Source organism: Chiloscyllium plagiosum, unplaced genomic scaffold, assembly GCF_037043375.1.
Source record: "Chiloscyllium plagiosum isolate Xiang-an unplaced genomic scaffold, Cpla_swu_hap1 HiC_scaffold_25, whole genome shotgun sequence".
NCBI lineage: Eukaryota > Metazoa > Chordata > Chondrichthyes > Orectolobiformes > Hemiscylliidae > Chiloscyllium > Chiloscyllium plagiosum.
Window position 1 is genome coordinate 34,758,019 of NW_028270163.1, and position 27,830 is coordinate 34,785,848.

The following is a 27,830-nucleotide window of genomic DNA, read 5'->3' on the forward strand; positions in this document are numbered from 1 at the left end:
GGAAGTAGGAGTAGGAGGGAAATCAGGAGGGCAAAAAGGGGACATGAGATAGCTTTGGCAAACAGAATTAAGGAGAATCCAAAGGGTTTTAAAAAATTAAGGACAAAAGGGTAACTAGGGAGAGAATAGGGTCCCTCAAAGCTCAGAGGAGAAAGTGAGGACTGCAGATGCTGGAGATCAGAGCTGAAAATGTGTTGCTGGAAAAGCGCAGCAGGTCAGGCAGCATCCAAGGAACAGGAAAATCAACGTTTCGGGCATAAGCCCTTCTTCAGGAATGAGGAATGAGGAATTCCTTATTGCTGAAGAAGGGCTTATGCCCGAAACGTTGATTCTCCCCTGTTCCTTGGATGCTGCCTGACCTGCTGTGCTTTTCCAGCAACACATTTTCAGCTCCTTCAAAGATCAGCAAGGTGGCCTTTGTGTGGAGCTGCTTGAGATGAGGGAGATCATTAACTAGTATTTTGCATCAGTATTTACTGTGGAAAAGGATATGGAAGATACAGACTGTAGGGAAATAGATGGTGACATCTTGAAAAATATCCAGATTACAGAGGAGGAAGTGCTGGATGTCTTGAAACAGGTAAAGGTGGATAAATCCCCAGGACCTGTTCAGGGGTACCTGAGAACTTTGTGGGAAGCTAGAGAAGTGATTGCTGGGCCTCTTGCTGAGATATTTGTATCATCGATAGTCACAGGTGGTGTGCCAGAAGGCTGGAGGTTGGCAAATGTGGTGCCACTGTTTAAGAAGGGTAGTAAGGACAAGCTAGGGAACTATAGACCGGTGAGCCTGACCTCGGTGGTGGGCAAGTTGTTGGAGGGAATCCGGAGGGTCAGGATGTACATGTATTTGGAAAGGCAAGGACTGATTCGGGATAGTCAACATGGCTTTGTGCGTGGGAAATCATCTCTCACAAACTTGATTGAGTTTTTCGAAGAAGTAACAAAGAGGATTGATGAGGGCAGAGCAGTAGATGTGATCTATATGGACTTCAGTAAGGCGTTCAACAAGGATCCCCATGGGAGACTGATTAGCAAGGTTAGATCTCATGGAATACAGGGGGAACTAGCCATTTGGATACAGAACTGGCTGAAAGGTAGAAGACAGAGGGTGGTGGTGGAGGGTTGTTTTTCAGACTGGAGGCCTGTGATCAGTGGAGTGCCACAAGGATCGGTGCTGGGTCCTCTACTTTTTGTCATTTACATTAATGATTTGGATGAGAGCATAAGAGGTACAGTCAGTAAGTTTGCAGATGACACCAAAATTGGAGGTGTAGTGGAAAGTGAAGAGGGATACCTCAGATTACAACAGGATCTTGACCAGATGGGCCAATGGGCTAAGAAGTGACAGATGGAGTTTAATTCAGTTAAATGCAAGCTGCTGCATTTTGGGAAAGCAAATCTTAGCAGGACTTATACACTTAATGGTAAGGTCCTAGGGGGTGTTGCTGAGCAAAGAGACCTTGGAGTGCAGGTTCATAGCTCCTTGAAAGTAGGTAGATAGGATAGTGAAGGAGGCGTTTCCTTTATTGGTCAGAGTATTGAGTACAGGAGTTGGGAGGTCATGTTGCGGCTGTACAGGACATTGGTTAGGCCACTGTTGGAATATTGCGTGCAATTCTGGTCTCCTTCCTATCGGAAGGATGTTGTGAAACTTGAAAGGGTTCAGAAAAGATTTACAAGGATGTTGCCAGGGTTGGAGGATTTGAGCTATGGGGAGAGTCTGAACAGACTGGGGCTGTTTCCCTGGAGGGGTGGAGGCTGAGGGGTGACCTTATAGAGGTTTACAAATTATGAGGGGCATGGATAGGGTAAATAGGGCAAAGTCTTTTCCCTGGGGTCAGGGAGTCCAGAACTAGAGGGCATAGGTTTAGGGTGAGAGGGGAAAGATATAAAAGAGACCTAAGGGGTAACGTTTTCACGCAGAGGGTGGTACATGTATGGAATGAGTTGCTAGAGGAAATGGTGGAGGCTGGTACAATTGCAACATTTAAGAGGCATTTGGATGGGTACATGAATAGGAAGGGTTTGAAGAGATATGGGCCGGGTGCTGGCAGGTGGGACTAGATTGGGTTGGGATATCTGGTCAGCATGGACGAGTTGGACCGAAGGGTCTGCTTCCATGCTGTACATCTCTATGACTCTATGACTCTTATTATGACACCAAAACAAAATGAATATATACATGACTAAGGTCCAAGGGAATTATATCTCAGTACAATGCTATTGGATTATCTAATTTATAATGCTTTAAGTCAATTTGAGTTAAGCAGATGTTACACTGCTTAACTCAAATTGACTCAACTCAAATTCCAAGAACTCCAACAATTATGCAACCAGCTTGTTTTCTTAATGTTTAAACCAACTTCAAAAAGGTCTGTAGCAGAATAATTCTTTTGATGTCTTGGAAACTTAACATTTCTTTCTCATCAGTTACACTGCAGCAAGTCACACCATCTCTGGATAAACCTACCTAAGCATGAGTTTGAAGAAATACCCAGTTCTCAATGACTTGGATGTGATTTTAAATCTTGGCTAAAGTGTCAGTAGGGAGACTTCAAATATTTACAAGGCTTGTTGACTAAGGGATGGATAAATTGAGTATGGTCCCTGGTCCTGAACAATTTGCTATGAACACAACTGGAAATAATTCTAGATCAATGACCATAAATAAGTGAGGAGGATAGCAGAGTCATAGAGTCCCAACACAGAAACAGACCCTTTGGTCCAACTTGTCTGTGCCAACCAGACATTCCAATCTGACCTTGCGCCACTTACCAGCATTTGCTCCATTTCCCTCTAAACCCTTCTAATTCATATACCCATCCAGATACCTTTTAAATGTTGTATTTGTGCTCACCTCCACCACTTCCTCTGGCAGCTTGTTCCATACTCGCACCACATTCTGCAAGAAAAAGTTACCCCTCAGGTCTTTTTTAAGTCTTTCCCCTCTCACCTTAAACCTATGCCCTCTAATTTTGATCTTCCGACTCTAGGGAAAAGACCTTGGCTTTTCACCCTATCCATGACCCTCATGATTTTATAAGCCTCTATAAGATCACTCTCAGTCTTTGATGTCCCAAGGAAAAAAAGCTCAAGTCTATCCAGCCTTTCCATATAACTCAAACCCTCCTGTCCCAGCAACAGCTTTGTAAATCTTTCCTGAACCCTCTCAAGTTTAACATGTTTCTTATAGAATAACGACCAGAATTGTATGCAGTATTCCAAAAGTGGTCTCACAAATGCCCTGTACAACAATAACATTACATCCCAACTCCTGTACCAATGAAAGCAAGTGTGCCTCACACCTTCTTCGCTAACCCCTCTACTTGCGACACCACTTTCAAGACTATATCAGAGTATGTTTCCAGAGAAAATTGGTGAGAAAAGGAGAAAATTAAAAGTGCAGGAGTGATGCAAAAGAAAATTGTTCATGTTACCAACATCATTGCCTCAATATTCCTAGGGTAAGAAGGCAAGACAAAAGAGAAAAGATAACCAAGTTTCTTAATCTTTGTTCGTATGCAGTTTCCTGTAGGGAATTCTGTTAAGAATAGATCTTGACTTTATACAATTATGTTAAATGATGTTGAGTCAGCAATACATTGTATAACTGTCCCAACTTTTATTTTCATTTTCAGATTATGCAATTAATCATAGTACCTTAACACTGAGGGATGGTTCACTATGTTTAAACAACAAGTCCCAAATATCCACAGTGCCATCCATTTTAGTTGTGAAGAAAACAGATGGCCTTACAGGGCTCCAACAACCATCTGTCAGGTTGGACATGTGGTATCTACGAAAAGAAAAATCAGAGGTTTGACCAATTAATTTTAAGCAATATTCTATTTTTTCACAGAGGTAAAACATCTGTAAGCATTCTTCTAGAGTATTATTGTAGCTCTGCCAGAATAGCTACTAAGTACAGCAAAACACCAGAACAAAGAGACTTAACCTACTCTGACAATTAATACATTACCATGTCTGTGATGGACCTTCTGCACCAAGATTTGTAATTGGGGGATTGCAATTTTCCCATTTCCAACCTGCAGGAAAGTAGCATACTGGTATGGTAACCCAAACTAGGTGTCCTGGGTACTCAGTAAACCTGGGTCTCAGTTTTAGGCTCAAATCATTTTGAAGATCCCTGAATATTTGAAGAATATTTTTCATTCCAATATTAAAACACTCATTAGAGATTTTTTTCCCTTCATGAACTTGACTCCTTTAGCCAATTTGGTGGCTTCCTCAGGCAGGTGGCAACCTAAGATGAACCCTATTGACATTGCTTCCTATTGCTTTACATGACCTTCCTCCAACCCTGTAAACTTTGACAGGGCCAGTGCAATACCAGTAACTGCTAGTAGTGGATCTAGGCACCAATGCTCAGAAAAAAAAAGAGGCACAGATTTTCAGACAAGTTTCATTCTTAATCGCCAACTCCCTCCACGCTACCTATAATTAACAAGATAATACTCACAGAATCAGAAAATATGTCTGGGTAAATTAATATTTATAAGGATTAATTATGATCACCTTTGTCATTTCCATTCATGTTTTTCATAAATCATGGTCATGTTTATCAAGTATGGATATGACTTGCACCCAAGTGGTTGATCTGTTTTCCACAGGAGCTACTTGTACTAAATCTAGGTAGCAATAGATGATAATATAATCGTCAGAGAAGAACAATTTTGGTCTTCAACTTGAAACATCAGCTGTCTCTTATGCAACCTTTAGTGGTATAACTGCATGAAGAATCTTTAAACTAAAGCAAAGTAACACTGCTATAGTTGACACTGTACTGGGAGGAAAACTGGCAGAACCAAAAACAAAGAATCCCTAGTAGAAACAGTTCACAGGCATTCATATTAAAATAATTTCAAATAAGATGACAGAATAATTTCTATACAAGGTTGCTGACTAACACCCTATACAAATTATCTTTTCAGAAGAGTGAATGAACAGCTCACAACTGTTCTAACACTATGAACATACAAAGTGAATTTTACAGGTCTGAAATAAAATTACAACTGATTTTCAACGTTCCTTCAATCCCGACATATCCAATTTAAAATAAACGACACTGGTTCCATAAATTATAACATTGTCCTTCCATCTCCTAAATCTAGTTTGAAAAGATGTCTCACTGACATTTTCCAGTGCTCACTTAAATTATGTTGGTCAATTACAACAAATTCCTTCTTGTAGTTATGGTTTAGCACATAAACATCACACCAGAAAACTACAGATTTCGGAGGTTGCTGATTCAGCATAGAAATAACTTAAAAGTTTGTCCAACTCCTTTTCAGCTTTCCTATTGTAACTGTTAAAAAGAAACTGTTCCAATCCCTAATCTGGTCAAAGTAACCTGAATCAACAACAAATCTATAACTGGTTATTGTTAAAAAAAACCCACATAATCTTAGATAAACTATAACTTACAATAACAACTGTTAGTTATCCTTTTTGTACTTTAATACCTTTCTCATCTCAAACCACTCTCTATTGTGTAAAAGCAACACTATAGTCCCGGATGTTGCAGTAACAAAATATCAGTGGGATACAGATCAAAATAGCCAAGCACAAACCAACAGTGGCTCCATATAACATTACAATGTCTTTTTCTTCCTAGTATTTGTACTCTTATTTCATGCAAATTTATACAGATCACAATGATGTCAGCTGTCCATAAAAAGTGTGAAATTTAGACCTGATTGGAGTAGCCAGTTTTCATTCAATGGAGAGAAACATTCACTGTAGCCTGAAATGATTGCCAACATCTATTTTAATGCAAAATAAGTGAAATGTAATCAAATCAACAACAGATTTGAATGTTGTTACTGAAGCCTAATTCAATCCCTTTGCTGACATGCCAAGTGTTGTCATAATGACTTTAGTACTGTATGGGTTTCTCACAATTTTAAGTTTGTTGAGTTGCTGTTTTACATGGCTTGTTATCTCAGGGTGCTGTATTTCTTTCAAATTTCACTCAGGCCTGTGTACTTAACAGATGTCGGCTAAGGAATACTTCGAACTGACTTAAAATTATCCAATTATGGAAATTACATTTGGAGCTGGTGGAGAAATGGCACTTTGTCGAGACAAATAAACTAGAAGTACAGGCTCTAGGGCAGCTGGTGGAATTGAAATTCAATTCGCGATTTTTGATAAGATTTGAAGCTCAGGTTGATGATAAGTGTTGTGGAGTAGAGTGGTGCTGGAAAAGTGTTGTGGGGAAAATCACCAGCCTTGGAGTCAGTCGGGGTTCAACGACAGAGTTTATTGTACCAGAAATATCAGAGCTCTGGGTAGAGAAAGACACCAACAGAACAGTGGTCAGCTGCAAGTCCTCTCTCAACCTGGAGCACATGTCAAGATACTTTTATACATTTTGTGATATAATAGGTCAGTGATGAGGTTATTATCTTTATAACATAGTTTATTGTAAACATTGCAGAATCGTTGATAGATTGTCAGTTCCAGTGCAGCCTTTGTTAATTTCAGTGTGGTTGTTGTCAGTTTCAGCGCAGACATTGTCAATTTCAGCATCTATGCGGAAGTCCATTACTGTAGTAATGGATGCTAATCGCTGTTCCTGAGAAGGACAATTACTGCAGCCCTAGCTATTAGTACTTTGTATTGAGTCCGTATCAAGCAGTTAGTATATTTATCAAAGGCGTTGGCTGGATTCATGTGTATTCTCTCCCCCACCCACCTTAAACTAATCAACTAGGTTGACAGTGCATTGTGCTGGCATCCAGGTGGCCCCAGGCAATATCTGTATTTGCTCTGCTGTCTCTCTCCATATTGTGGTCTGGCAGCCTCATTGTGTGTCCATTTGCCTCGTGTCACCTACCCCATGCCATCTTCCACTTCATAAGTATGTAAGTCAGCTTGCTGAGCTGGAAGGTTTGCTTTCAGACATTTTGTCACCATGACTAGGTAACATCATTAGTGAGAGTCTCCAGTGAAGCACTGGTGGTATGTCCCATCCCTCTATTTATAGATCTTGGTTTCTTAAGGTGTGCGATGGTCATTTCTGATTTTTTTTTCCCAAGGGAAGGTAGATGGGCTCAAAGTTGATGGGTTTATTGATGAAGTTCTGGTTAGATGCCATGCCTCGAAGAACTCTCATGCGTAAATTTGTTTTGCCTGTCCTAGGATGTGTGTGTTGTCCCAATCAAAGTAGTGTCCTTCTTTGTTTGTATGTATGGAAACTAGTGAGAGTGGGTTGTGTTTTTTGTGGCTAGTTGGTGTTCATGTATCCTGGTGGCAAGTTTCCTGCTTGTTTGTCCAATGTAGTTTTTTTTTAAAACAGTTCTTGCATGGTATCTTGTAAATGAAGTTAGCTTAGCTGGTGGTATCTAATGGATCCTTTAGGTTCATTAGTCACTGTTTAAGTGTGTTGGTAGGTTTGTGGGCTACTGTGATGCCAAGGGATCTAAGTAGTCTGGAAGACATTTCTGATATGTCTTTGATGTAAGGTAATTTGGCTATAATCTTTGATTGCATTGTGTCTGCTTGTTTGGGTTTGTTTCCGATGAATCAGCAGGTTGTGTTTATTGGGTATCTGTATTTCTTGGAAACGTTGTATAGATATTTTTCTTCTGTTTGTAGTTCTTGGTGCTGCAGCTCATTGAAATAAAACCTTGATGCAGCTCCGTTTGTGGGTGCTGGCTCGATTGCTTCTGAAGTTAAGTATTTGGTCTGTGTGCTCTTTTTTCTGTAGACACTGGTTTGAAGCTCTCTGTTAACTGTACATTCAACTGTCACAGCAAGGAATGGGAGTCTGTTGCCATTCTCTTCTCTTTTGTGAATTTTATGCCTGTCAGGATATTGTTGAAAGTGTATGTTTCCTCTAATTTGTTCTGTTTTGTGATGACAGGTTTAAAATTCACAATATTTTAGTTGTGGCCTCACCAAGGCCCTGTAGAACTTCAAAAACACATCCCTGCTCCTGTACTCAAAACCTTTCATAATGAAGGTCAACATACCATTTGCCTTCTTTACTGCCTGCTGCACCTGCATGCCTACCTTCAGCAACTGGTGCACAGGTCCTGCTGCATACACTCCTCTCCCAATTTACAGCTATTCAGGTAGTAATCTGCCTTCTTACTTTTGCTTCCAAAGTGAATAACCTCACATTTATCCAAATTCTAATGCATCTGCGATTGAATTGCCCACTCACCCAACCTGTCCAGATCATGCTAAAGCATTTCTGCATCCTCGTCACAGTTCACCCTTCCACCCATGTGGTATCATCTGCAAACTTTGAGATGTTACATTTGTTCCCTCATCCAAACCATTAATATATATTGTGAATAGCTGGGGTCCCAGCACCAATCCTTGTGGCATCCCACTAGCTACTGCCTCCAATTTGAAAATGACCCATTAATTCCTACTCTTTGTTTCCACTCTGCCAACCAATTTTCTATCTATCACAATACACTTCCCCAATCTTATGCAATTTAATCTTGCACAATAATCTTTTGTAAGGGACTTCGTCAAACACTTTGTGAAAGTCCAAATATACCACATCGACTGGCTCCCCATTGTCAACTCTCTACTAGTTACATCTTCATAGAATTCCAACAGATTTGTCAAGCATGAATTCCCCTTCATAAATCCATGCTGACTGTGCCTGATTCTGCCACTGTTTTCTAAATGTTCTGCTATAAAGTCCTTGATAATGGAAATTGAGAATTTTCTTCACTGCTGATGTTAGGCTTACTGGTCTATAATTCCCTGGTTTCTCTCTACCTCCCTTTTTGAATACTGAAGTAACATTACCTACCCTCCAATCTGCAAGGACTCTTTCAGAGATTATAGAACCCTGGAAGATGACCACAAATGCATCCACTATTTCCAGAACCATTTCAATATGCTGAGAATTTCATTGTCTCAGCATATTGCAATTTTACCACACAGTGAATAACCTTAACATGCAATTAAAAAACTTTGTTAACTTTTATTTGCAGTGACTAGTTACGTTGTTCTACAAATGGTGGAATTTAGAAGCTGTAAACTGACACTGCATGAATGGTAACAAGCAGCATAAGCGAAGCAATTTAGAGGAATTAAGGCACTTTCTCACTTTTTAAATATCTACCTGCGTTAGTTATTCTGAGATATGAAGAGACAAGAATTTTGGAATATTCCAGTGGAGCAAGCAATGTTCATAAGGTGTTGAGCAGCTGCCTTATTAGAGGTTGACTAAGATAAATAATCAAACTACAGCCATTCTAGATGCTTCAGTAAAATGAATTTAAATTAGGTGAATAATTGCAGCTGAAACCTACAATAGAAACTCCAAACAATCAACATTATCATGCTACAAATGACCAGAGTATAAATGAAAATCTGCAAGAAATAAACTATAAAAATTACATGTAGACAATAAATGAAAAACAGATTAGCACACAGATGGATAAAACGTAAAATATTTACCAGTTGTCCCCTTCGCATATTCATGTCATTTCTAATCTCCCCTTTAACAGTACTTTATATCACTGTTTAGTTGTTACTGATGTCTGATCAATAAAAGCAATACACTCACAGACATCGGATAAAGCCAAGATAAAATCAAATAATATGTTGTTGATTTAATTTTCCATCTTTCCTGCACAAGTGTTGCTTGGACCACCTCCTAGAAAGCTCCCTTTCAGGATCATCTAACTTATGTTAAGTTTCATACCTACAAAATTTCAAAGTTGAGATTAAGAATTGAGAAAATAAGACCATTGTTTAGTATAGAGTGCAGCAGTGCTGTCAGAAAACATTCCATGTGCCTTAAGCTTAGTATATTTTGTTTATAGTTTAGCAAATAAAATGCTATGTACATCACTAAAAGAGTAAACATAAATCAAGAACTAAAACACAATTAGTGCAAATAAATAAAACATCCCTTTGTTACAAAAGTGTGCAATTCAGCCATGTCCACATCAAGTAAGTGTATTAATGTTGAGGTCGAGACATCGTATTAAATAAGCTTATGCATATGTTAAATTAAAAGGCAATGATTCAAGGGATTGAAGACTTTCTTTCTGTTAAATATAAAATCTAACAGATTATTCTCTATACAACATAAAGCTGCACTGCTAAAGGGAGTGACCTTTCTTCAAGACACAGCTAGAGTGGTTAGTTGATGCCACCGTCTGGTGGACTTGTAAATGCAAGCACCATTTGAGTATAACTCTGGCCTGAGTTGCTGCTGTAATATCCAGGGCTCCATTCCAACACTTGGAGAACAGAGGTACCAGTGCTCCTCTCCAAACCGGTTCATGATCCTATAGGCCCTACTTAGAAAAATGATTTTCATTTATATTTAAATAATATGTTGGTCCAGACTGCTAGCCTAGCCTTGATACACTTTGCAGAGGGCATTTAATATGCTGGTTTTCTTGGAAGATTCTAGAGTGGGAACTTCTTGTCCTCTGTTGCATTATTTCCTTTTTAAAAGACAAACACAGGCTTGGTCCTTGAGAAGTCAATCCAGAAACTTATAAATAATGGATATATGAAGCAACCATCCCTTTGTTGGTTTCTCATCAAGGCACATAAGAAAATTATGGAACCTCCTGGGGACTTTCAGTCTGGAAAAGCTTTTGCACAAATTATCATTTTCCAAACACAACAGTCTATTTATAATATCATGCATAAATGCAATTATCGGAACTTTTTTTCTATTACTCCATATCATGAATTTTACTCACTTAGTCGATATAATGCACGAGTCCCGGAGGTCCTCAGACCAAACGCGGGCTGTCCAGTCCCCAACTGTTAGAAAGTTCTTTGGGTAAAAAGGATTTCTCTGGACAGCATAGACTGGACCATGATGGCCACTGAAGGTAGACACAATCTTCTCAGCAGGGACTTTTCCTTTTCGATTTCCTAATATTACGACACCTTGTTCTGTCCCTACCATAAATTTGGTTGGCTATAGAGGTAAAGCAAGATTCAATAACAATAGATTAAAACTTCAATTTCATCAAGCTTTAATTTTTTTCTACTGTTCCAAATGTACCTAATAAAGTCTGGTAATAAAATAACGTAAGAACAATTGTATGAAGAACACCACTTTTCTTTAACACTTGCTACAAATTTTATTTTTATGCTTTTAAAGGTGAAACAACTTAAATAGTACAGCAAAATGAAAAGTTATTATTCCCAGACAATCTGAATTACATAACTTTTTAAGAGCTTAGTGCTTTCTTCATTTGTTGACTCCTATCATAGCTTATGCTATAACTTCATAGCACCAAAATATTTTCAAATGAGGATTGTACTTTAGAATTAGCAGCAAAAAGGACTCCAAATTTTCATATTAAAAAATCCATTCATAGTTTCAGATTGAATAATACAACAAGAGACTCATCGAATCCCTACAGTGTGAAAGCAGGCCATTCGATACGTCGAATCCACACTGAAAAGCATCCCAACCCCTACCTTATCCCTACACTTCCTAGTGAAGAGACCCTCACTATTATTCTTTTATTTTTCTCCATTTTTTTGGTGGAACTGCAAGTCGAGATTAAAATTTGCCGAACTTTGAAGAGCTGCATGTTTTAAAAGAGAAGAAAACAAAACACTGATGTTTGTTATTGGTGGTTGGCCTGGAAGAGAATTCAACTTAATTACTAATCTAAGGAACACTGTAGTCAATCCAGCATCGAGTACTGGCATGCCCAGAATTGGCAGCTGGTTGGATGTTGAATTGGTTAGTCAGGGGAGGACAGATGCTGACCAGCTAACCACAGAAAATATTGATTAAAAGAAGAGAAAAAGAGAAAACCCATTTTGACTGGTTTTGGCAGGTGCAGAGTAATTTTGGAAGTTTCAGGACTGGCTGCTGTCTTTCACCAGCTGTAGTCTTTTTTGCCCAGTTAAAGAATTTTTGAATGTTCTGAGAAAAGAATCCCAGTCAGTAAGAAATAATTAAATACTTCTGGAACTCTACTGAATCTGTTTGCATTCAGCAGTGACTTTGAAATTAGATATAATTACGTGCCTGTAAAAATTAATTATCCAAGGATTGCATGAAGGCTTGTCATCCCTTTTTGAAACTGTTTAATTTTACTGGTCGCAGCATGGTACTGACTATTGTCAACCAGCTTGCACTTGCAAAACTAACATATAATGTCCAGCATTAGAAATGATAATGCATTTGGACAACATTTGCTTCATACCACCTGAATGTGCAAGAATTATGTTGACAGCAAATGTATGATTGACAGTCGGTCTTGCAGCATGGCACACTTGTGTGTACTGGAAACATGTCCTGCCATTCACTGTTTCATTTCTTGTGGCAATACTCTATTCTGAGTTCGGCTATATATCTAAATCAGAGTGCACTCTCCCCTCATGCAGTATTAAATACTAATTTTCCCTTTAAATAGTATCATTCCAAATTATTCTGATTAGCACAAGATGAAAAGATTCACAAGATTTGACAAAACATTTTTCAGTAATATTCAAGTTTTTGACTACCAAACTGAGAGGCTATTTATACAAGGATATTTCCTTCATTACTGTAGGACCTTGTGACACTAAAGCATGGCTTTGAGACAAAGTACTATGATAGTTACCATGGTGCTTTCAAACTCCAGCGAAACAGCTCCATATGCAATATCCGGATCATCTTTCTTTGAAACGTCCAGAATGAGTCTCTCTACAGGTTCACTCAATTTCCGGATATCCCACCACAGTACCTACAGACATTAGACCATAATCTAATAATCTTGTTCTTACCACTGGATGCCAATAATTTATATTATATATAATATATAGCCAATAATAAACAATGCTTTTGAGTTTTAGCAAATTTTACCACAAAATTAATTTAGAGTGACACAATGTACTGAGAGAAAGAATTTATTAAGTAAATAACTTTGACTCCGTGCACTTTCACCAATTCGGAGCAGTTCCAAATGCCTCATAGTAAATAAAGTGCATCAAATGTTTACTTTGTTAGACAGTAGGAAGACAAGGTAATCAGTTTCATGTATAACAATAGCTATCAGATAATAAATTGATAACTGTTATCGGTGGTGTTGGTTATGTGTTGGGGGGAGGGGAGGTCGCATCCCAGAGATATTAGGTCAGGGTCTCTGGTTCGGGTTTGAGAGAGCCAAGTACGGAATCAATTGCTTAAACACTCAGGAGTTGGACTTTTCTCGAGTAACTAGTTACTTAATTTCATCAAAGCCTTCAGCACTCTGATTTAAATATGACTTTCAGAGGGGTCCAAGTGTAGAGGAATTGTCCAGCGAAATCTTCAATTTCCCAGGCAAATCTTTTGGAGTTTGCTACACTGGGGATTCCACACACAACTCCAAGCTATGCTGGAATAACGTTTGTCTGGCCATCACAAGAATCCATGCCAATGTTTAAACTCTCCTGCCAGTTCAGATTTGTTGCACTCTGGTAGACTGAGAAAATGACAGTCGCAACACACCTTGTAACTCTTTCCATTCTGATCTACTTAACCTACATGTTTCAAAGAAAAGGCTGGAAGTTATTGATTGTGATAATAAAGAGCTTACTATCTCTGTTCAAAGAATTGAAGAAAAGGTAATTGAATACAGGAGTTCGGAGATCATTTTGTAGCTGCACAGGACAGTGGTTAGGCCACTTTTGGAATACTGCATCGAATTTTGGTCTCCCTGTTATAGGAAAGATATTGTTAAACTTGGAAGGGTGCAGAAAAGACTTACAAGGATGCTGCTGGGGTTGGAGGGTTTGAGCTTATAGAGACAGGCTGAATTGACTGGGTCTATTTTTCTTGAAGACTTGGAGGCTGAGGGGTGGCCTTATTGAAGTTTATAAAATCATTAGGGGCATGGATATAGTGAATAGCCAAGGTCTTTGCCCCAGGGTAAGGGTGTGCAAAAGTAGAGGGCTAACGTTTAAGGTGAGAGGGAAAAGATTTCAAAGGGACTTAAGGTTGAACTTTTTCACGCAGAGGGTGGTGCATGTATGGAATAAACTTCTAGAGGAAGTGGTAGAGGCTGGTACAATTACAATATTTGGATGGGTACATGAATAGGAAGGATTTAGAGGGATATGGCCAAATGCTGGCAAATGGGACAAGATTAATTTAGGATATCTGGTCAGCATGGACAAGTTAGACCAAAGGGTCTGTTTCCATGCTGTACATCTCTATAACCCTATTAAGCCTTTTTTTTTGTCAACCAGTAATTTCTATTAAATATTGCTATTGTGTGTGGGATGACAACAATAATAATGAATTGAAGTCTTGTGGTGCACTGGTAGTGTCCCCACCTCCAGGCAAGGAGATCTGCAATCAAGTCCTACAAATCCCAAAAGTATTTTATAACAAATCAGAACTGGTCGACTAAAATAATGACATTGATGAATTTTGAAAGTTGGGTTTCATCCCTCTAAACACAAAACCTTTCTTTTTTATGTTGATGAGATTGTGAAAGAAGCTCGATCCCATCAACAAGTGTTAATATTGAATGAAGTAGAAAGTTCTTAAGACTGAATTCCACATGTTAATTACAATAATTTTCAATCTCACACATGGTCACCACTCTGATTTCTATAAAGCTTTATAGACTGTATGATGTAGAAAGAAAAGTTATTTCCTAAACATTTTAAGTTAATATTTCAAATTGCTACACTATTTGCAGCTGTTGAATTTTACTGCACAGTGAAAAGTTTGTCATTATACTTTATTTTTATGTTGTGAATTGAAATGCCCAAAATTCTAAATTTGTCATCGCTGATCCTTCAGTTTTCTCTCCAAAATTACTTTACTGCATATATGGTCTCCCCCTTTTTGTCCTGATAACTTCTACATTTAGCATAAGAAATCAATGTACTTCAAACCATTAATTAAATCCCTCATGAATGAATTACAATGAAAAGCTTTAGATTAAAAACTGAAGGCCAAATTCCCTTGTGATTGTCTAGCTAGTTCCAGTGCACTAATGGGGCAACCACAACAGCTTTGTGTGGCAGGAAAACTGGCTCTCTCTACAAATAAAGGAATAGATGATGCACATTTATCTTCCTTCTGCAGATACCTGTCCATCAGAAGCAGCAGAAAAACATTCTGTTCCCGTCTTAGATTGCAACCAAATAATCTTGTACACAGGATCCCGATGACCAACTTCGATTGTTGGAATTTCAACCGCCTGACTTCCTTTCCGTGTATCCCAGTATCCTTTACAGCAGAAATAAAATATGGATATTTAGCAGTACAGCTAATGCTGGAGACCTCATTTGATGTTAGTTTTGTAACAGTTGTATAAAGAAACATCCCACGTAAGTAATTACTGTTGCGTTCTTTTCTAAATAATTAAGTTCTCAATATTTTATCCTAGCCTACTCTGTCTTAGGTGAAAAAGATTTGGATCTTTTGTTCACAACCCTTTAAGTGAATAACTTTCTTATTTCAATCTAAATGGCTAACCACTTGTTCTGAGACTGTGATCCCAAGCTGTGGACTCTCCAGCATGAGGGCAACAGTCTCGTAGCATCGAGCTTTTAAGTTATCTAGGGATTTTATATCTATCAACAAGATATTTTCTAATTTTTCTAAGTTCCAGATACCATAATCTTAAAGATTCCTGCTATAATTTGCCATAATATTCAGATTTGCAGCAACTGTATGTTTACAGTTACTTTTGCCTAATCCATTAGTAGTTGCAGGAACTACATGGTTTGTTATTGTTGTTAATTTAACCACACTTTTCCTGGTTTCTTTCCCTCTTTAAATTCAATTTTATGTAAGAAAAGGAATTTGTTTTTAAGACACCACCTATTTCTAGCTTATGAATCCTTGAAATGTGACACAAAATCAGAACACAGGTGACCTCCCACTCAACGACAACTAGCTCTTTTATTTTCAAAATACAGCTCATACAAAGTAGTGCCAAAAGCATTTTGATAAATTCCTAGATTAGTTTAGAAATTCCTGTTCCAAAAACTGTGAATTGTGTAATTTCTAGAACTTGGAAGTTAATCAAAATTGGAACATTGCTGAATATTGCAAGCATTGACACACTGAGATTGTGGTATTCACTTACTGACCCATTTGTCCATTGTAACAGCCTCCAGCCAGAATGTGAGAATCTTTTGGGTTGTACTCCAGACACAGAAGAGGAGATACTGGCTTTATTACCATTTCATGCTTACTTGTATTTTCTGCAGAACAAAAATTGGATTAAATATGGATTCCTGTAACATAATTACTGCATCACAGAATTATAATTAAACCATACATTTTTAGACAAACCACATATCAATTACATAGAACATAGAACAGTGCAGGCCCTTCGACCCCGATGTTGTGCCAAACATTTATCTTAATCTAAGATCAACCTAACCTATACACCCCTCAATCTACTGCCGTCCATGTGCTTGTCAAGCAATCACTTAAATGTCCCTAATGTTTTTGACTCTACTACCAGCATAAAGCATGATAACTTCCATTTCGAATTATGCCATGTGGATAAATGGTCTGATATTTCCATCTAGAAGAAAAAAAAACCTCTCATCTAATGCCACACTTGCATACCTACCAAAGGCAAGTTATAGGATGACAAGGACATGTTTGTTGGAGAAGGCTCTTCAGGGAATGAAATGTAACTAAATTAAGATGAAAGGGGAAAGATACCAAAAACTGTCACAACTGGCTTAAAGTAAACTAAAACAATTAACTGGAGTTTCACCTTCAACACCATTAATGACTTCTCATATAATGAAGAAGCCTGTATCCACTTGCAGCAAGATCAGGACAACATTCAGGCTTGGGTTGCAAAGTGAGAAGTGCAAAAAGGTAGTTCACCACCTCCCCAAGAGTAAATAGGTATGTGCTACAAATGCTGGCCTAGCCTGTGACACCCACATACCATGTTTTTTTTAAATTAATTCACAGGTTTGCGATCCACATTCCTGGTGTGACACGCTATGGTCATGTTTTTGATACATTTCCTGCTTATTCTAGGAACTGCAGATATGACTATTACACAAAGTACAACCTACACACTAGTTTTGAGGCAGTGATCCCTGATTGTGTAGTGAACCAGGTGGATCTCATTGATTATGAGATCCTTGATTGGCTCAGGTGAACAACCCAAATCAGGAAGCCCTGACTGACCAATATAAACAGGGGAGTTTAAAAAAAAGGGAAAAAAAGAAAAACATGAAAAAAAAAACAGGGAATTTAGAATCTTCTCAGTTCAGGGACTGACGCTGAGCTGGCTGCCCCCAAAGGCAAGTTATACAGACAGTGTATGCTCTAGGTTTTTGTTTTTGACCTTATTCATTTGTGAGGAAAAAAATATAAACAGGGGATTTAAAATCTCCTCGGTTTAGGGGGCTGACTTAGAGCTGGCTGGTCATAGCTAGTGTACTGTGCATGAGTAAATAAGGGGTGACTTCATGACAGGATATTGGCCTTTGTGCAGTTATTTCAGTGGTGACAGGAGAAAACAGTATGTGCCCGAAGAACGTTTGCTCATAACAGTCATCTTGGAGTTGGGGTAAGCATTTCTGGCATCATGGCTTTATTTGGGAAGCTTCACTCATTTGATTCTGCTGTTGGAAACTGGACTCAGTATATGGAAAAAATGTGGTATTTTTTTCCAGGCAAATAACATTGGGGCAGAAGAAAAGCAACGAGTAATCCTTCTGACTGCAACCTGACCTACAACATATTTGGTTATAAAGGGGCTTAACTTTTCCAGAGGCACCCATATTTGTGAGAATGGCTGGGTAAACCCTGGACTTTGTTACATGTCGACAATGCCGGTCCTTTCACGGGCTCAATGTTCCCAGTCATTGTGGATACCCATTCAAAATGGTTGGACCTGCTTAAAGTTTATGTGGTAAACGCAGGGATGACAATTAAGAAGGTGTGAGCAGCATTCACGATACACAGACTCCCAGAATTATTGGTCACTGACAGTGGTACGTCATTTACCATCAGGGAATTTGAATATTTCCTAAAGTTGAATGGCATTTGGCACATAAGGACAATGCCATACCATCCATCGTCCAATGGCCTGGCAGAAGAACAGTCCAAACGTTGAAGGCAGGCTTAAAGAAGTGGCCTACAGTGTCAATTGATACCAAACCATCCTATTTCCTGTTCATTATAGGACCACCCCTCACACAACAACAGGAATAGCTCCAGCAAAGTTGCTGATGGGGAGAAGAATCCACAGTGGGGGTGGTTTGTGCAACGGTAACAGGAATGCCAGTGCGGGTCGCGTGTCTCCTCTAAGTGACAGAGACAATTGAATTGGGTGGACAGGTTTGGCACCAGAACCATGGAAATGGCCCCGTATGGGTACAAGGTGAGGTTGATGCAAGGTCAGATCTTTTGACATACAAAGTTCAGATAGGTGAGGTGGTCCTGAACAAATATGATTCAACTGAAACCTGTTATCTCACAAACAGGGCAGGAGCAAAATATACCTGGCCCCTCAGAACAGCCAGAAGGCCTGTCAGAAACTGTAGGTTCTCCCTCTCCATCTAATGTTGAGGAAACTGTAGAGTCTGAGATGGATGGAGCCTCGATACCATTACTGCTATAAGGAGGAGGAGGAAACTCTTCCAAGATGTTCTGGATGCAAGAGACGGGCTATAGTCTGGTACACACCGCGTGTGTCAGAGTCCGAGTCAGAGGAACCGGAGCTGGGGTGAAAACATCGCTGGAAAAGATACAAGAGAAAGACCAGGCCTACATCCCTGGACTAAGTAGGGGAAGGATGTTGTGATTGGAACCAGGTGGATCTTGTTGATTATGAGATCCTTGATTGGGGTTAACCTAAGCTAATCAGGAAACTCTGGCTGACCAATATTAACAGGATGTTTAGAATCTCCTCAGTTTGGGGGACTGACTCCGAGCTGGCTGGCCACAGCAGTGAACTGTGTACATGTAAATAAAGGATGACTCAGTGACAGAATACCGGGCTCTGTGCAATCATTTCACATTGCCATAAATGTATGATAATTTTCTTAAGTTAATCAAGAAGGACGGCAGCCCAGCAACTGAGATAAGAGACTACAGAAAACAACACTAAATAAGTAACAAAAGGCAAGCTATAAGTTTGATTTTCTCTTTTAAGGCAAATAGCTTATAATTAAGTTATTAACAATTAAGTTATTCAGAACATGGAATCTTGTTTCTTGCCAACAGTCAGAAGAAAATTGTGAAAATATACTGAAATATTTTTTCAGTTATATTACCCTGTGCACTTCTGAAGGAAGGATGAAAAGGACTAAGTTGATAGATGATTAGAGACTGGTTTTCACAAGTTTATGGACCAAATGATTGCTGTATTTCAGCATTAGCAGGACATGTAGCAGTACACCTGAGACAAGCCATTCAAATTTAATTGTGCATGGCCCATGTCAACGCAAATTAAGAACATAGTCTGCTTTCAACCTCTCCACATTTGTGCCTTCTGCAATTTTTCAAATTTTGGATTGGAAATCTTACTCAATGTTCATCAGAAAATTGCATTGGTAGAGTTTTGCTTAAATTGTTCATTGGTTTTTCTCACTCTCCCACAGAAGATTGTGTGTTTAGGGAGTGTGTTATTAGTAGGGCACATTACACTGTGCTTTTGTAGGATTCAATGGATTCATTTTTCCCCATTCTTTTCATCATTTCATCTCAACTTCCAATTTAGTGTACATGTTGACTGGCAACTCTCAAAATTCAGGTCAATTGTGGGTTTCTTGATTCAAGTAACTAGCACAATAAATTTGTAACCACTTGGTGAGATCTACTTGAATTGTAATGCTAATGAGACATTATGTTTTAAATGGCGTTATTCAGTGTACGCATTCATTTGTCAGTGTTTAAAACTTGCTCTCTCGATTTCTCTGTATAGCTTAGTGAATAATATTCCAAAAGTTCTTTAATTAAGTTCTAAGAAAAAAAGACTAATGACCATTCTACAATACATTATTATGAATTACCCATGTCCCAGATGTATGATTCATAACTCATATTGTCAGCAGCTCTTTGAAACTCCAGACAACAATAAGAAATTGCCAGTTTTCGCCCTTGATCTGGATGCCATGAGAGATGAGACACTGTCCGCTTAATTTCATTGGGGTCACTAATAAATGAAACAAAGATGATGCAATTGGTTTTCATTGCATAAATTCTGAGAAAATATTCTAAAATAAATTATAATTACGCCACATATTTATTTCTGCAGCAGTCTGCTTTTAGGTTATCTTACATTAATGCACATAAAATTGCCACTTTAATGCAAAAAAAAAGCCTGTTGATCTAAGATTTTGTTTTCAAAGCAATACAGTAACATTTAGAAACGTATGTAAAGCATAGGTTTTATGATCATCTTTTACAACCTGAACAATTTTTGTTCTATTTCCAGTGTCTCCAGGGCTGCTCAATCCTACCAGTGTGATTAAACAGCAGGATGTCGGGGGGGGAGGTTGATGGATTCAAGACGGCAGCGACACAATAGGTCTGCCTTGCTGAGCTCAGCACCAGAACCCAGACAACATGCCTGTAGCTGTCACTTCAGCCTCTGCGATCTGTGAAGCAGAGCCTGGTCTTGGAGTTTGTGAAACTCCGAGAGAAGACTGATTCAGTGAAGGAGGAGACCCTGGCCAGGCCTCAACCAATCTCGGTCATGCTGCAAAAGCATGACCAAGAGATCCAGCCTCTTGGGCAGTGTGTCATGGAGGTGGAGCAATGGGCCACAGCCTCTGAAGCTGCAGTGGAATCCTTGACGGGTCGATCAAGGCCCTGGAATGATGGGTACGGGCCTTGGAGGAGAAGGTCGATGACCTCAAAAATAGAGGCCATTGGAAGAACATCTGTCTGGTGGGCCTTCCGGAATGGGAGGAGGAAGGCCAGCTCGTCAGCTTCTTGGAGCAATGGCCCCCACAGTTTTTGAAGCTGGCAGTCGTGGCAGGCCGGGTGCAAAGTCGAGTGGACCCACCGGGTTGCAGCGCACTGGCCTGGATCAGACCAGCACCCCCACCAAGTCCTAGTGCGACTCCAGCACTATAGAGGTAAGCAAATGATGCTGGAAGCTGCTAGACCACTGGGGAAGGATCCACAGGCTCTGATATACAAAGATTCATGAATTATGCTTTTCCAAGACTTTTCTGCAGTTGTGATGCACAAGACGAAGGCTTTTGATGAGGTAAAAAGGCTGCTGAGGGACTTGAATATCCAATATTCTGTAAGATGTCTGTTTTGACTCACCAGAAAAGGCAAAGGACTTCCTGGATGCTTTAAAAATAGACTGGCTGACTTGAATAATATGGATAATAATGTTTAGTTTGTTTTTTTTTTTACTGTTTTCACTTGGTGTGATATGAGTGGGGTTGGGGTTCTTCCTCCTGGGGGGGGGGGGTGGTCACGGAGTGTTTTGGATGGCTGTGGCTAGCCATTCGTTTAAACGGTGCACCTGGAAAGTTAAGGGGAGTCATTCACCAATTAAGAGAAGAAGATACTTTCAGGCCTTAGAAACGACAGGGTTGATGCAGCCTTGCTGCAAGAAGCACTTTTAACTGATAACGAGCACTTGAGGTTGCAGCAGGGAGGGTTCGGACAAGTGTTTTTCTCATCCTTTAATTCGAAAAGTAGAGGAGTTGCTATACTCAACCAGAAGAATCTCCCAATTCAACTGTTAGACCAAATTAAGGATGAATATGGGCAGTTTACGATTCTTAAATCTTTAGTACACAGAGGAATATAGGATTTTGAATGTATATTGCCCCCCCCCACTAGCACATCCCCTCAAATTTTTAACAGATGTGCTTTCCAGGTTGATGGCCCTTGGGGCGCATTATACAATTATAAGGGGAGCCTTTAATCATCTTACTGACCCTGATGTGGACAGGATGCCTAGGGGCCCTCGTGGGTATGTCCCCGCAACCCAGGCAGTTGGTGGACCTGAACAAGAAGCTGAGGTTGGTGGATGTATGGAGATGTCTTCACCCCGAAGGTAGGGATTTCATTTTTTTCTCTAATCCACATAAGTGCTATACTAGAATTGACATGTTTATTGTCCCATCAACCTTTTTGAATTCAGTGCTGTTTTGCAGAATAGGGAACATAACAGGATGTACATGTATTTGGAATGGCAAGGACTGATTCGGGATAGTCAACATGGCTTTGTGCGTGGGAAATCATGTCTCACAAACTTGATTGAGTTTTTTGAGGAAGTAACAAAGGATTGATGAGGGCAGAGCAGAAGATGTGATCTATATGGACTTCAGTAAGGCATTCGACATGGTTCCCCATGGGAAACTGATTAGCAAGGTTAGATCTCATGGAATACAGGGAGAACTAGCCATTTGGATACAGAACTGGCTCAAAAGGTAGAAGACAGAGGATTGTGGTGGAGGGTTGTTTTTCAGACTGGAGGCCTGTGACCAGTGGAGTGCCACAAGGATCGGTGCTGGGCCCTCTACTTTTTGTCATTTACATAAATGATTTGGATGCGAGTACAAGAGGTACAGTTAGTAAGTTTGCAGATGACACCAAAATTGGAGATGTAATGGACAGCGAAGAGGGTTACCTCAGATTACAACAGGATCTGGACCAGATGGGTCAATGGGCTGAGAAGTGGCAGATGGAGTTTAATTCAGATAAATGCGAGGAGCTGCATTTTGGGAAAGCAAATCTTAGCAGGACTTATACACTTAATGGTAAGGTCCTCAGGCGTGTTGCTGAACAAAGAGACCTTGGAGCGCAGATTCATAGCTCCTTGAAAGTGGAGTCGCAGGTAGAAAGTGTTTGGTATGCTTTCCTTTATTGGTCAGAGTATTGAGTACAGAAGTTGGGAGGTCATGTTGCAGCTGTACAGGACATTGGTTAGGCCACTGTTGGAATATTGCATGCAATTCTGGTCTCCCTCCTATCGGAAAGATGTTGTGAAACTTGAAAGGGTTCAGAAAAGATTTACAAGGATATTGCCAGGGTTGGAGGATCTGAGCTATAGGGAGAGGCTGAACAGGCTGGGGCTGTTTTCCCTGGAGCATCGGAGGCTGAGGGTGACCTTACAGAGGTTTACAAAATTATGAGGGGCATGGATAGGATAAATAGACAAAGTCTTTTCCCTGGGGTCGGGGAGTCCAGAACTAGAGGGCATAGGTTTAGGGTGAGAGTGGAAAGATATAAAAGAGACCTAAGGGGCAACTTTTTCACGCAGAGGGTGGTACATGTATGGAATGAGCTGCCAGAGGATGTGGAGGCTGGTAAAATTGCAACATTTAAGAGGCATTTGGATGGGTATATGAATAGGAAGGGTTTGGAGGGATATGGGCTGGGTGCTGGAAGGTGGGACTACATTGGGTTGGGTTAACTGGTCAGCATGGATGGGTTGGACCGAAGGGTCTGTTTCCATGCTGTACATCTCTATGACTCTATGTGGCACAGTACATGGAGGTCGACGCTGGTGGTAACGAGATAGCCTCTCGGCACTGGCGCATGGACCCTTTCCTGTTGAAAGATAGCAAGTTTATAGAGTATTTTTCACGGGAATTTAAAATCTTTTCGGATATTAATTTGGTTATGGACAGTAATCCATCGGTGCTGTGGGAGACTGCCAAGGCCTATGCATGGGTTTACTTATTTCTTACTCGGCGACACGGAAGTGACAGAGGGGAGAGCAGCAGCATTTGCTCGAGGCTCGCCTGAAGGCAGCTGAGTTAGTGTACTTTTACCTGTAACCAAATTGCAGTGGATTACAGCCCTCAGGGCTACTTTGAATGCTGTGCTCACCCAGACAGCAAAGAGGGAAATCTCTTTTGCGAAACAGAAGTTATTTGGTTTCTACCTGCGATCCACTTTCAAGGAGCTATGAACCTGTGCTCCAAGGTCTCTTTGTTCAGCAACACTCCCTAGGACCTTACCATTAAGTGTATAAGTCCTGCTAAGATTTGCTTTCCCAAAATGCAGCACCTCGCATTTATCTGAATTAAACTCCATCTGCCACTTCTCAGCCCATTGACCCATCTGGTCCAGATCCTGTTGTAATCTGAGGTAACCCTCTTCGCTGTCCATTACATCTCCAATTTTGGTGTCATCTGCAAACTTACTAACTGTACCTCTTGTACTCGCATCCAAATCATTTATGTAAATGACAAAAAGTAGAGGGCCCAGGTAGATAAACCAGGTAGATATCTAACGTACCTCGCCAGAAAGAAGAATGCCCTCAATCCATCACATCCATTAGAGAGAGTGCTGATACTCTTACTTGCAATGCCAAAAACATTAATGTAGCATTTAGGAAGTTCTACTCTGAGCTGTACTGGTTGGAGTGCTGTAAGGGCAGATTGATGAAGATGGAATCCTTTTTTAAGACCCTGGACCTTCCAGGTGGAACTTCAGGGCAGGCGTCCTTTCTGAATGCACCCTGACAATCCAGGAAATACAGGAGGCGGTGAAGCAGCTCAAGAGTGGTAAAGCGCCTGGCCAGATGGTTTCAAAGTAAGTTTTATAAGGAGTTTATAGACTTGCTGGCCAGGCCCTTGTCGCATATGTACAACTACTCATACAATCAAAGACTGCCTCCCATCCTCTTTGAAAGAAGCAAATATTTTTCTTATTCTTAAGAAAGGGAAAGCCCCAGAGGATTGCACTTCGTACAGGCCACATCGTTACTGAACGTGGATTTTTAAATTCTGTTGAAAATGCTGGCATTAAGGTTGGAGAGGGTTTTGTCTTTCATTGTAAAGGAGGACCAGACAGATTTTATTAAGGGTTGTAGGTCTACTAATAATATTAGAAGAGTAATAAACATGGTCCAGGTATGCCAGCAAGGTTCGATTCCGGGCTTGGTAGTCTCCCTGGATGCAGAGAAAGCGTTTGACCGGGTGGAGTGGCCGTACCTCTTATGTACTGGAGTGGTTTGTTCTTGGAGGGGTGTTTGCCAAGTGGGTAGCAGTGTTATATGGTGACCCGAAAGCAGAGGTTCTCAGTAATGGTTTAAGGTTGGATAATTTTCGTATCAGCAGAGGCAGCGGACAGGGGTGCCCTCTGCACCACTATTATTTACATTGGTGATTGAGCCACTGGCAGAGGTCATCTGGAGGGGTCCTAACATAATCGCCCCAGAGGTAGGGTCAGGCAGGCATAAGGTCACCCTCCATGCGGATGATGTTCTTCTCTTTCTAACTGATCTGATAACGTTTAATACAAGTGATTAATCTACTTGGTTTGTTCTCAGGGTATAAAATTAATTTTACGAAGTCAGAGGCCATGCCTGTGGGGCGTCTTACTAGAATATCTGATCTTGGGGATGGAACCTGCTGCTCTTTCAAGTGGTCACAGGGAGGTTTCCTGTATTTAGGCATTGTTATCACCCCAGCCTTCAATCAATTAAAGAGGAACCGCGATTATCCGAATACCAATGACCCGAAAATCAGATTATCTAAAGGAGACCTCGAGGTCCCGACAGAAACATTACATCAAAGGTGTGTGTCCAAAACTGATCACGTCTTTTTTTTTTCCAGTGATGAAAAGTGCTGCAGAGAATAGTCCTGGACTGATGGGAGCGCAGGCACCATCTCTAAATGACTGACCTCTCACCCCTCTCTCTGCCCCCACACACTTTCCCTGGAGTTCTACACAGGCGTATACCCTTAACCCCTCTCCTCTAAATATTCTCTCGAAGGTTGTCCTGTACAGGGCAGATGTGGAACCTGTCACATAGCTGCAGTAAAAATGTGTGTGTGCATGTGCGTGCGCACGCTAGTTGGAGACACAGCACATTTCCCACCCATCCCCCCCACCGAAAGGCAGTAGCAGTCTCGTTGTTGGTATCCAGTCCGCTTGCCCCGGAAAGGAGGTGGAAAGGGGTGGGGGGCAGACGGGGTTTGCACAGGGGGGCTTAGGGTGGGGCAGGTAGTGGAGAGTGGACGGTGTGGGGGGGGGGGGGGGCAGTGTTGGAGGCGGACCGTGTGGCGGGTGGAGGCCGGTGTTTGGGACCGTGTGGCGGGTGGAGGCCGGTGTTTGGGTCGGAGTTGGAAGGGGTTTGGGGGGGCAGGCGGGTGGTGTTGGACGGGGAGCTGTGTTGGATGGGTTTGGGGCTGGGTGGTGGGTGATGTTGGGGGTGGTGAGGGATTGCGTGCGGTGTGCTGCTGCTAGTCTCCTGAACAGGGAGCAGCCTTAATAGAAAACTCCGAGGCCCAGAGGAAAGGCATTGAATCGATTAACCGAATAATCAATTATCTGAATGAAATAGTGCCTGCCCATCTCGTTCGGATAATTGAGGTTCCTCTGAATATAAAGCTAATTTTACCCGGGTGTTTTCCTATCTTCCTGGTGGTGGAAATTGAATAAAGATTCGTGCACTTTGTCTCACACCTGCACACACACACCATGGGTTCTGGGGATAAAATAAGCACTACCGCACTTAGGTGGTAGTGTGGGGGTTAAAGGGGAAAAAAGAAAAAAAAAAAGAAAAAAAATAAATAAAGTGCTATACCTCCCCCTTTCTCTCGGGAGAAAAAAAAAATATAAAGCTAATTTTACCCGGGTGTTTTCCTATCTTCCTGGTGGTGGAAATTGAATAAAGATTCGTGCACTTTGTGTCTTTCACTGTGTCTCACACCTGCACACACACACACACCATGGGTGCGGGGGATAAAATAAGCACTACTGCACTTAGGTGGTAGTGTGGGGGTTAAATTATTTAAAGAAAAGGAAAAAAAAAAGAAAAAAGAAAAATATAAAGCTAATTTTGTGCAGTTATTCGAGAAGATAAGGCAGGATCTTCAGCGCTGGGAGGATCTTCCGATATTTTGGTTGGGTAGAATACTTCTGGTCAAAATGAATTTTATTTCCTCACTTCTTATATCCAATACGAATGCTCTCTTTGATGCTGGCTTGGATCTTTCATCTGGCACCATAGGTAGCCTCTTATGTAGCTGGACTAATTGCTGCTTCTGCAGAGAATGGGAGGTTTGGATTTCCTGGATTTTAAGTAATATCAATAGAGTTGCTTACGATCCTATGTGGCTGACTGGGCCTGCCAGGACCCGTGGTCAATTTGTTTGGACATTGAGGCCTCCCAGGCAAAATGCCCCCTCATCCATTTGTTATTTAAGACAAGGTGAGGATTGTTATGGACCATTGCAGAAACCCGATTGTCCTTAACACGGTTAAAGCATGGAGAATGATGCGGCAGGGTGAAGGCAACTTACAAAAGACTTCCCGTTTCACTACCATCTGGCTTTAAACTCAGAGTCTAGAGGAGTCTCCCGTTTGGGAGATTTATTTGACAGGGAGGTCATAATGTCTTTCAAGCAGCAGCATCAGAAATATGAGCTATCTAGGAAGGACCTCATTGGTTACTTTCAGGTTCGGGACATTATATAGAAAAAGACTACATTGATAATTAGTCCCTATAAGTCGGATAGGGAGAGGAGAGTGCTCCGGGGCTGTCGGGCCAGTGTAGATTAGTTGTGGAGCACATGCCCCAGACCTCCTTAAGAGTGTGGTGCACCAGAAAATGGAACTGTTTTATAACAGGACGGCCCTTTCTGAATTATATAGATGTAAACTTGTTGGCTATATCGGTCAGGGCCTTTGTGTAGTCATGAGGACTATGTCTGGCGGTCAAGGGACCTCTGGGGGGAAAGAATCTGAACAAATACGGGTTTGCTTACTAATGCTCCCAGTGGTGGGAACTTTGGTGAGATTGCACTGAGTGCAGTAACTTAGCTGGATATAACTTAATTTACCTAGGTTTAATTTAATTTTTTGTAGTTATTTATTGAATTGTAGTTTTTGCAGTTATTTTTCTTTCTCTCCTCAGTGGTTTGTGGAGTACAGTAGTAGTTTGTTTTCTGTT

General features: G+C 40.7%; 1 protein-coding gene across 1 annotated transcript in view; it reads right to left on the reverse strand.

Annotated features, from left to right (window-relative positions):
• The window catches only part of dnai2b (dynein, axonemal, intermediate chain 2b), a 69,930-nt gene that overhangs the window by 19,974 nt on the left and 22,126 nt on the right, over nucleotides 1-27,830 (reverse strand). Inside the window, exons 5-10 of the mRNA XM_043714737.2 lie at nucleotides 19,963-20,105; nucleotides 16,060-16,173; nucleotides 15,051-15,190; nucleotides 12,588-12,710; nucleotides 10,716-10,939; nucleotides 3,661-3,796 (exon numbers count right to left, since the gene is read on the reverse strand). Of these exons, the coding sequence (XP_043570672.2) occupies nucleotides 3,661-3,796; nucleotides 10,716-10,939; nucleotides 12,588-12,710; nucleotides 15,051-15,190; nucleotides 16,060-16,173; nucleotides 19,963-20,105 (880 nt within the window). The remainder of the gene's footprint in view (nucleotides 1-3,660; nucleotides 3,797-10,715; nucleotides 10,940-12,587; nucleotides 12,711-15,050; nucleotides 15,191-16,059; nucleotides 16,174-19,962; nucleotides 20,106-27,830) is intronic.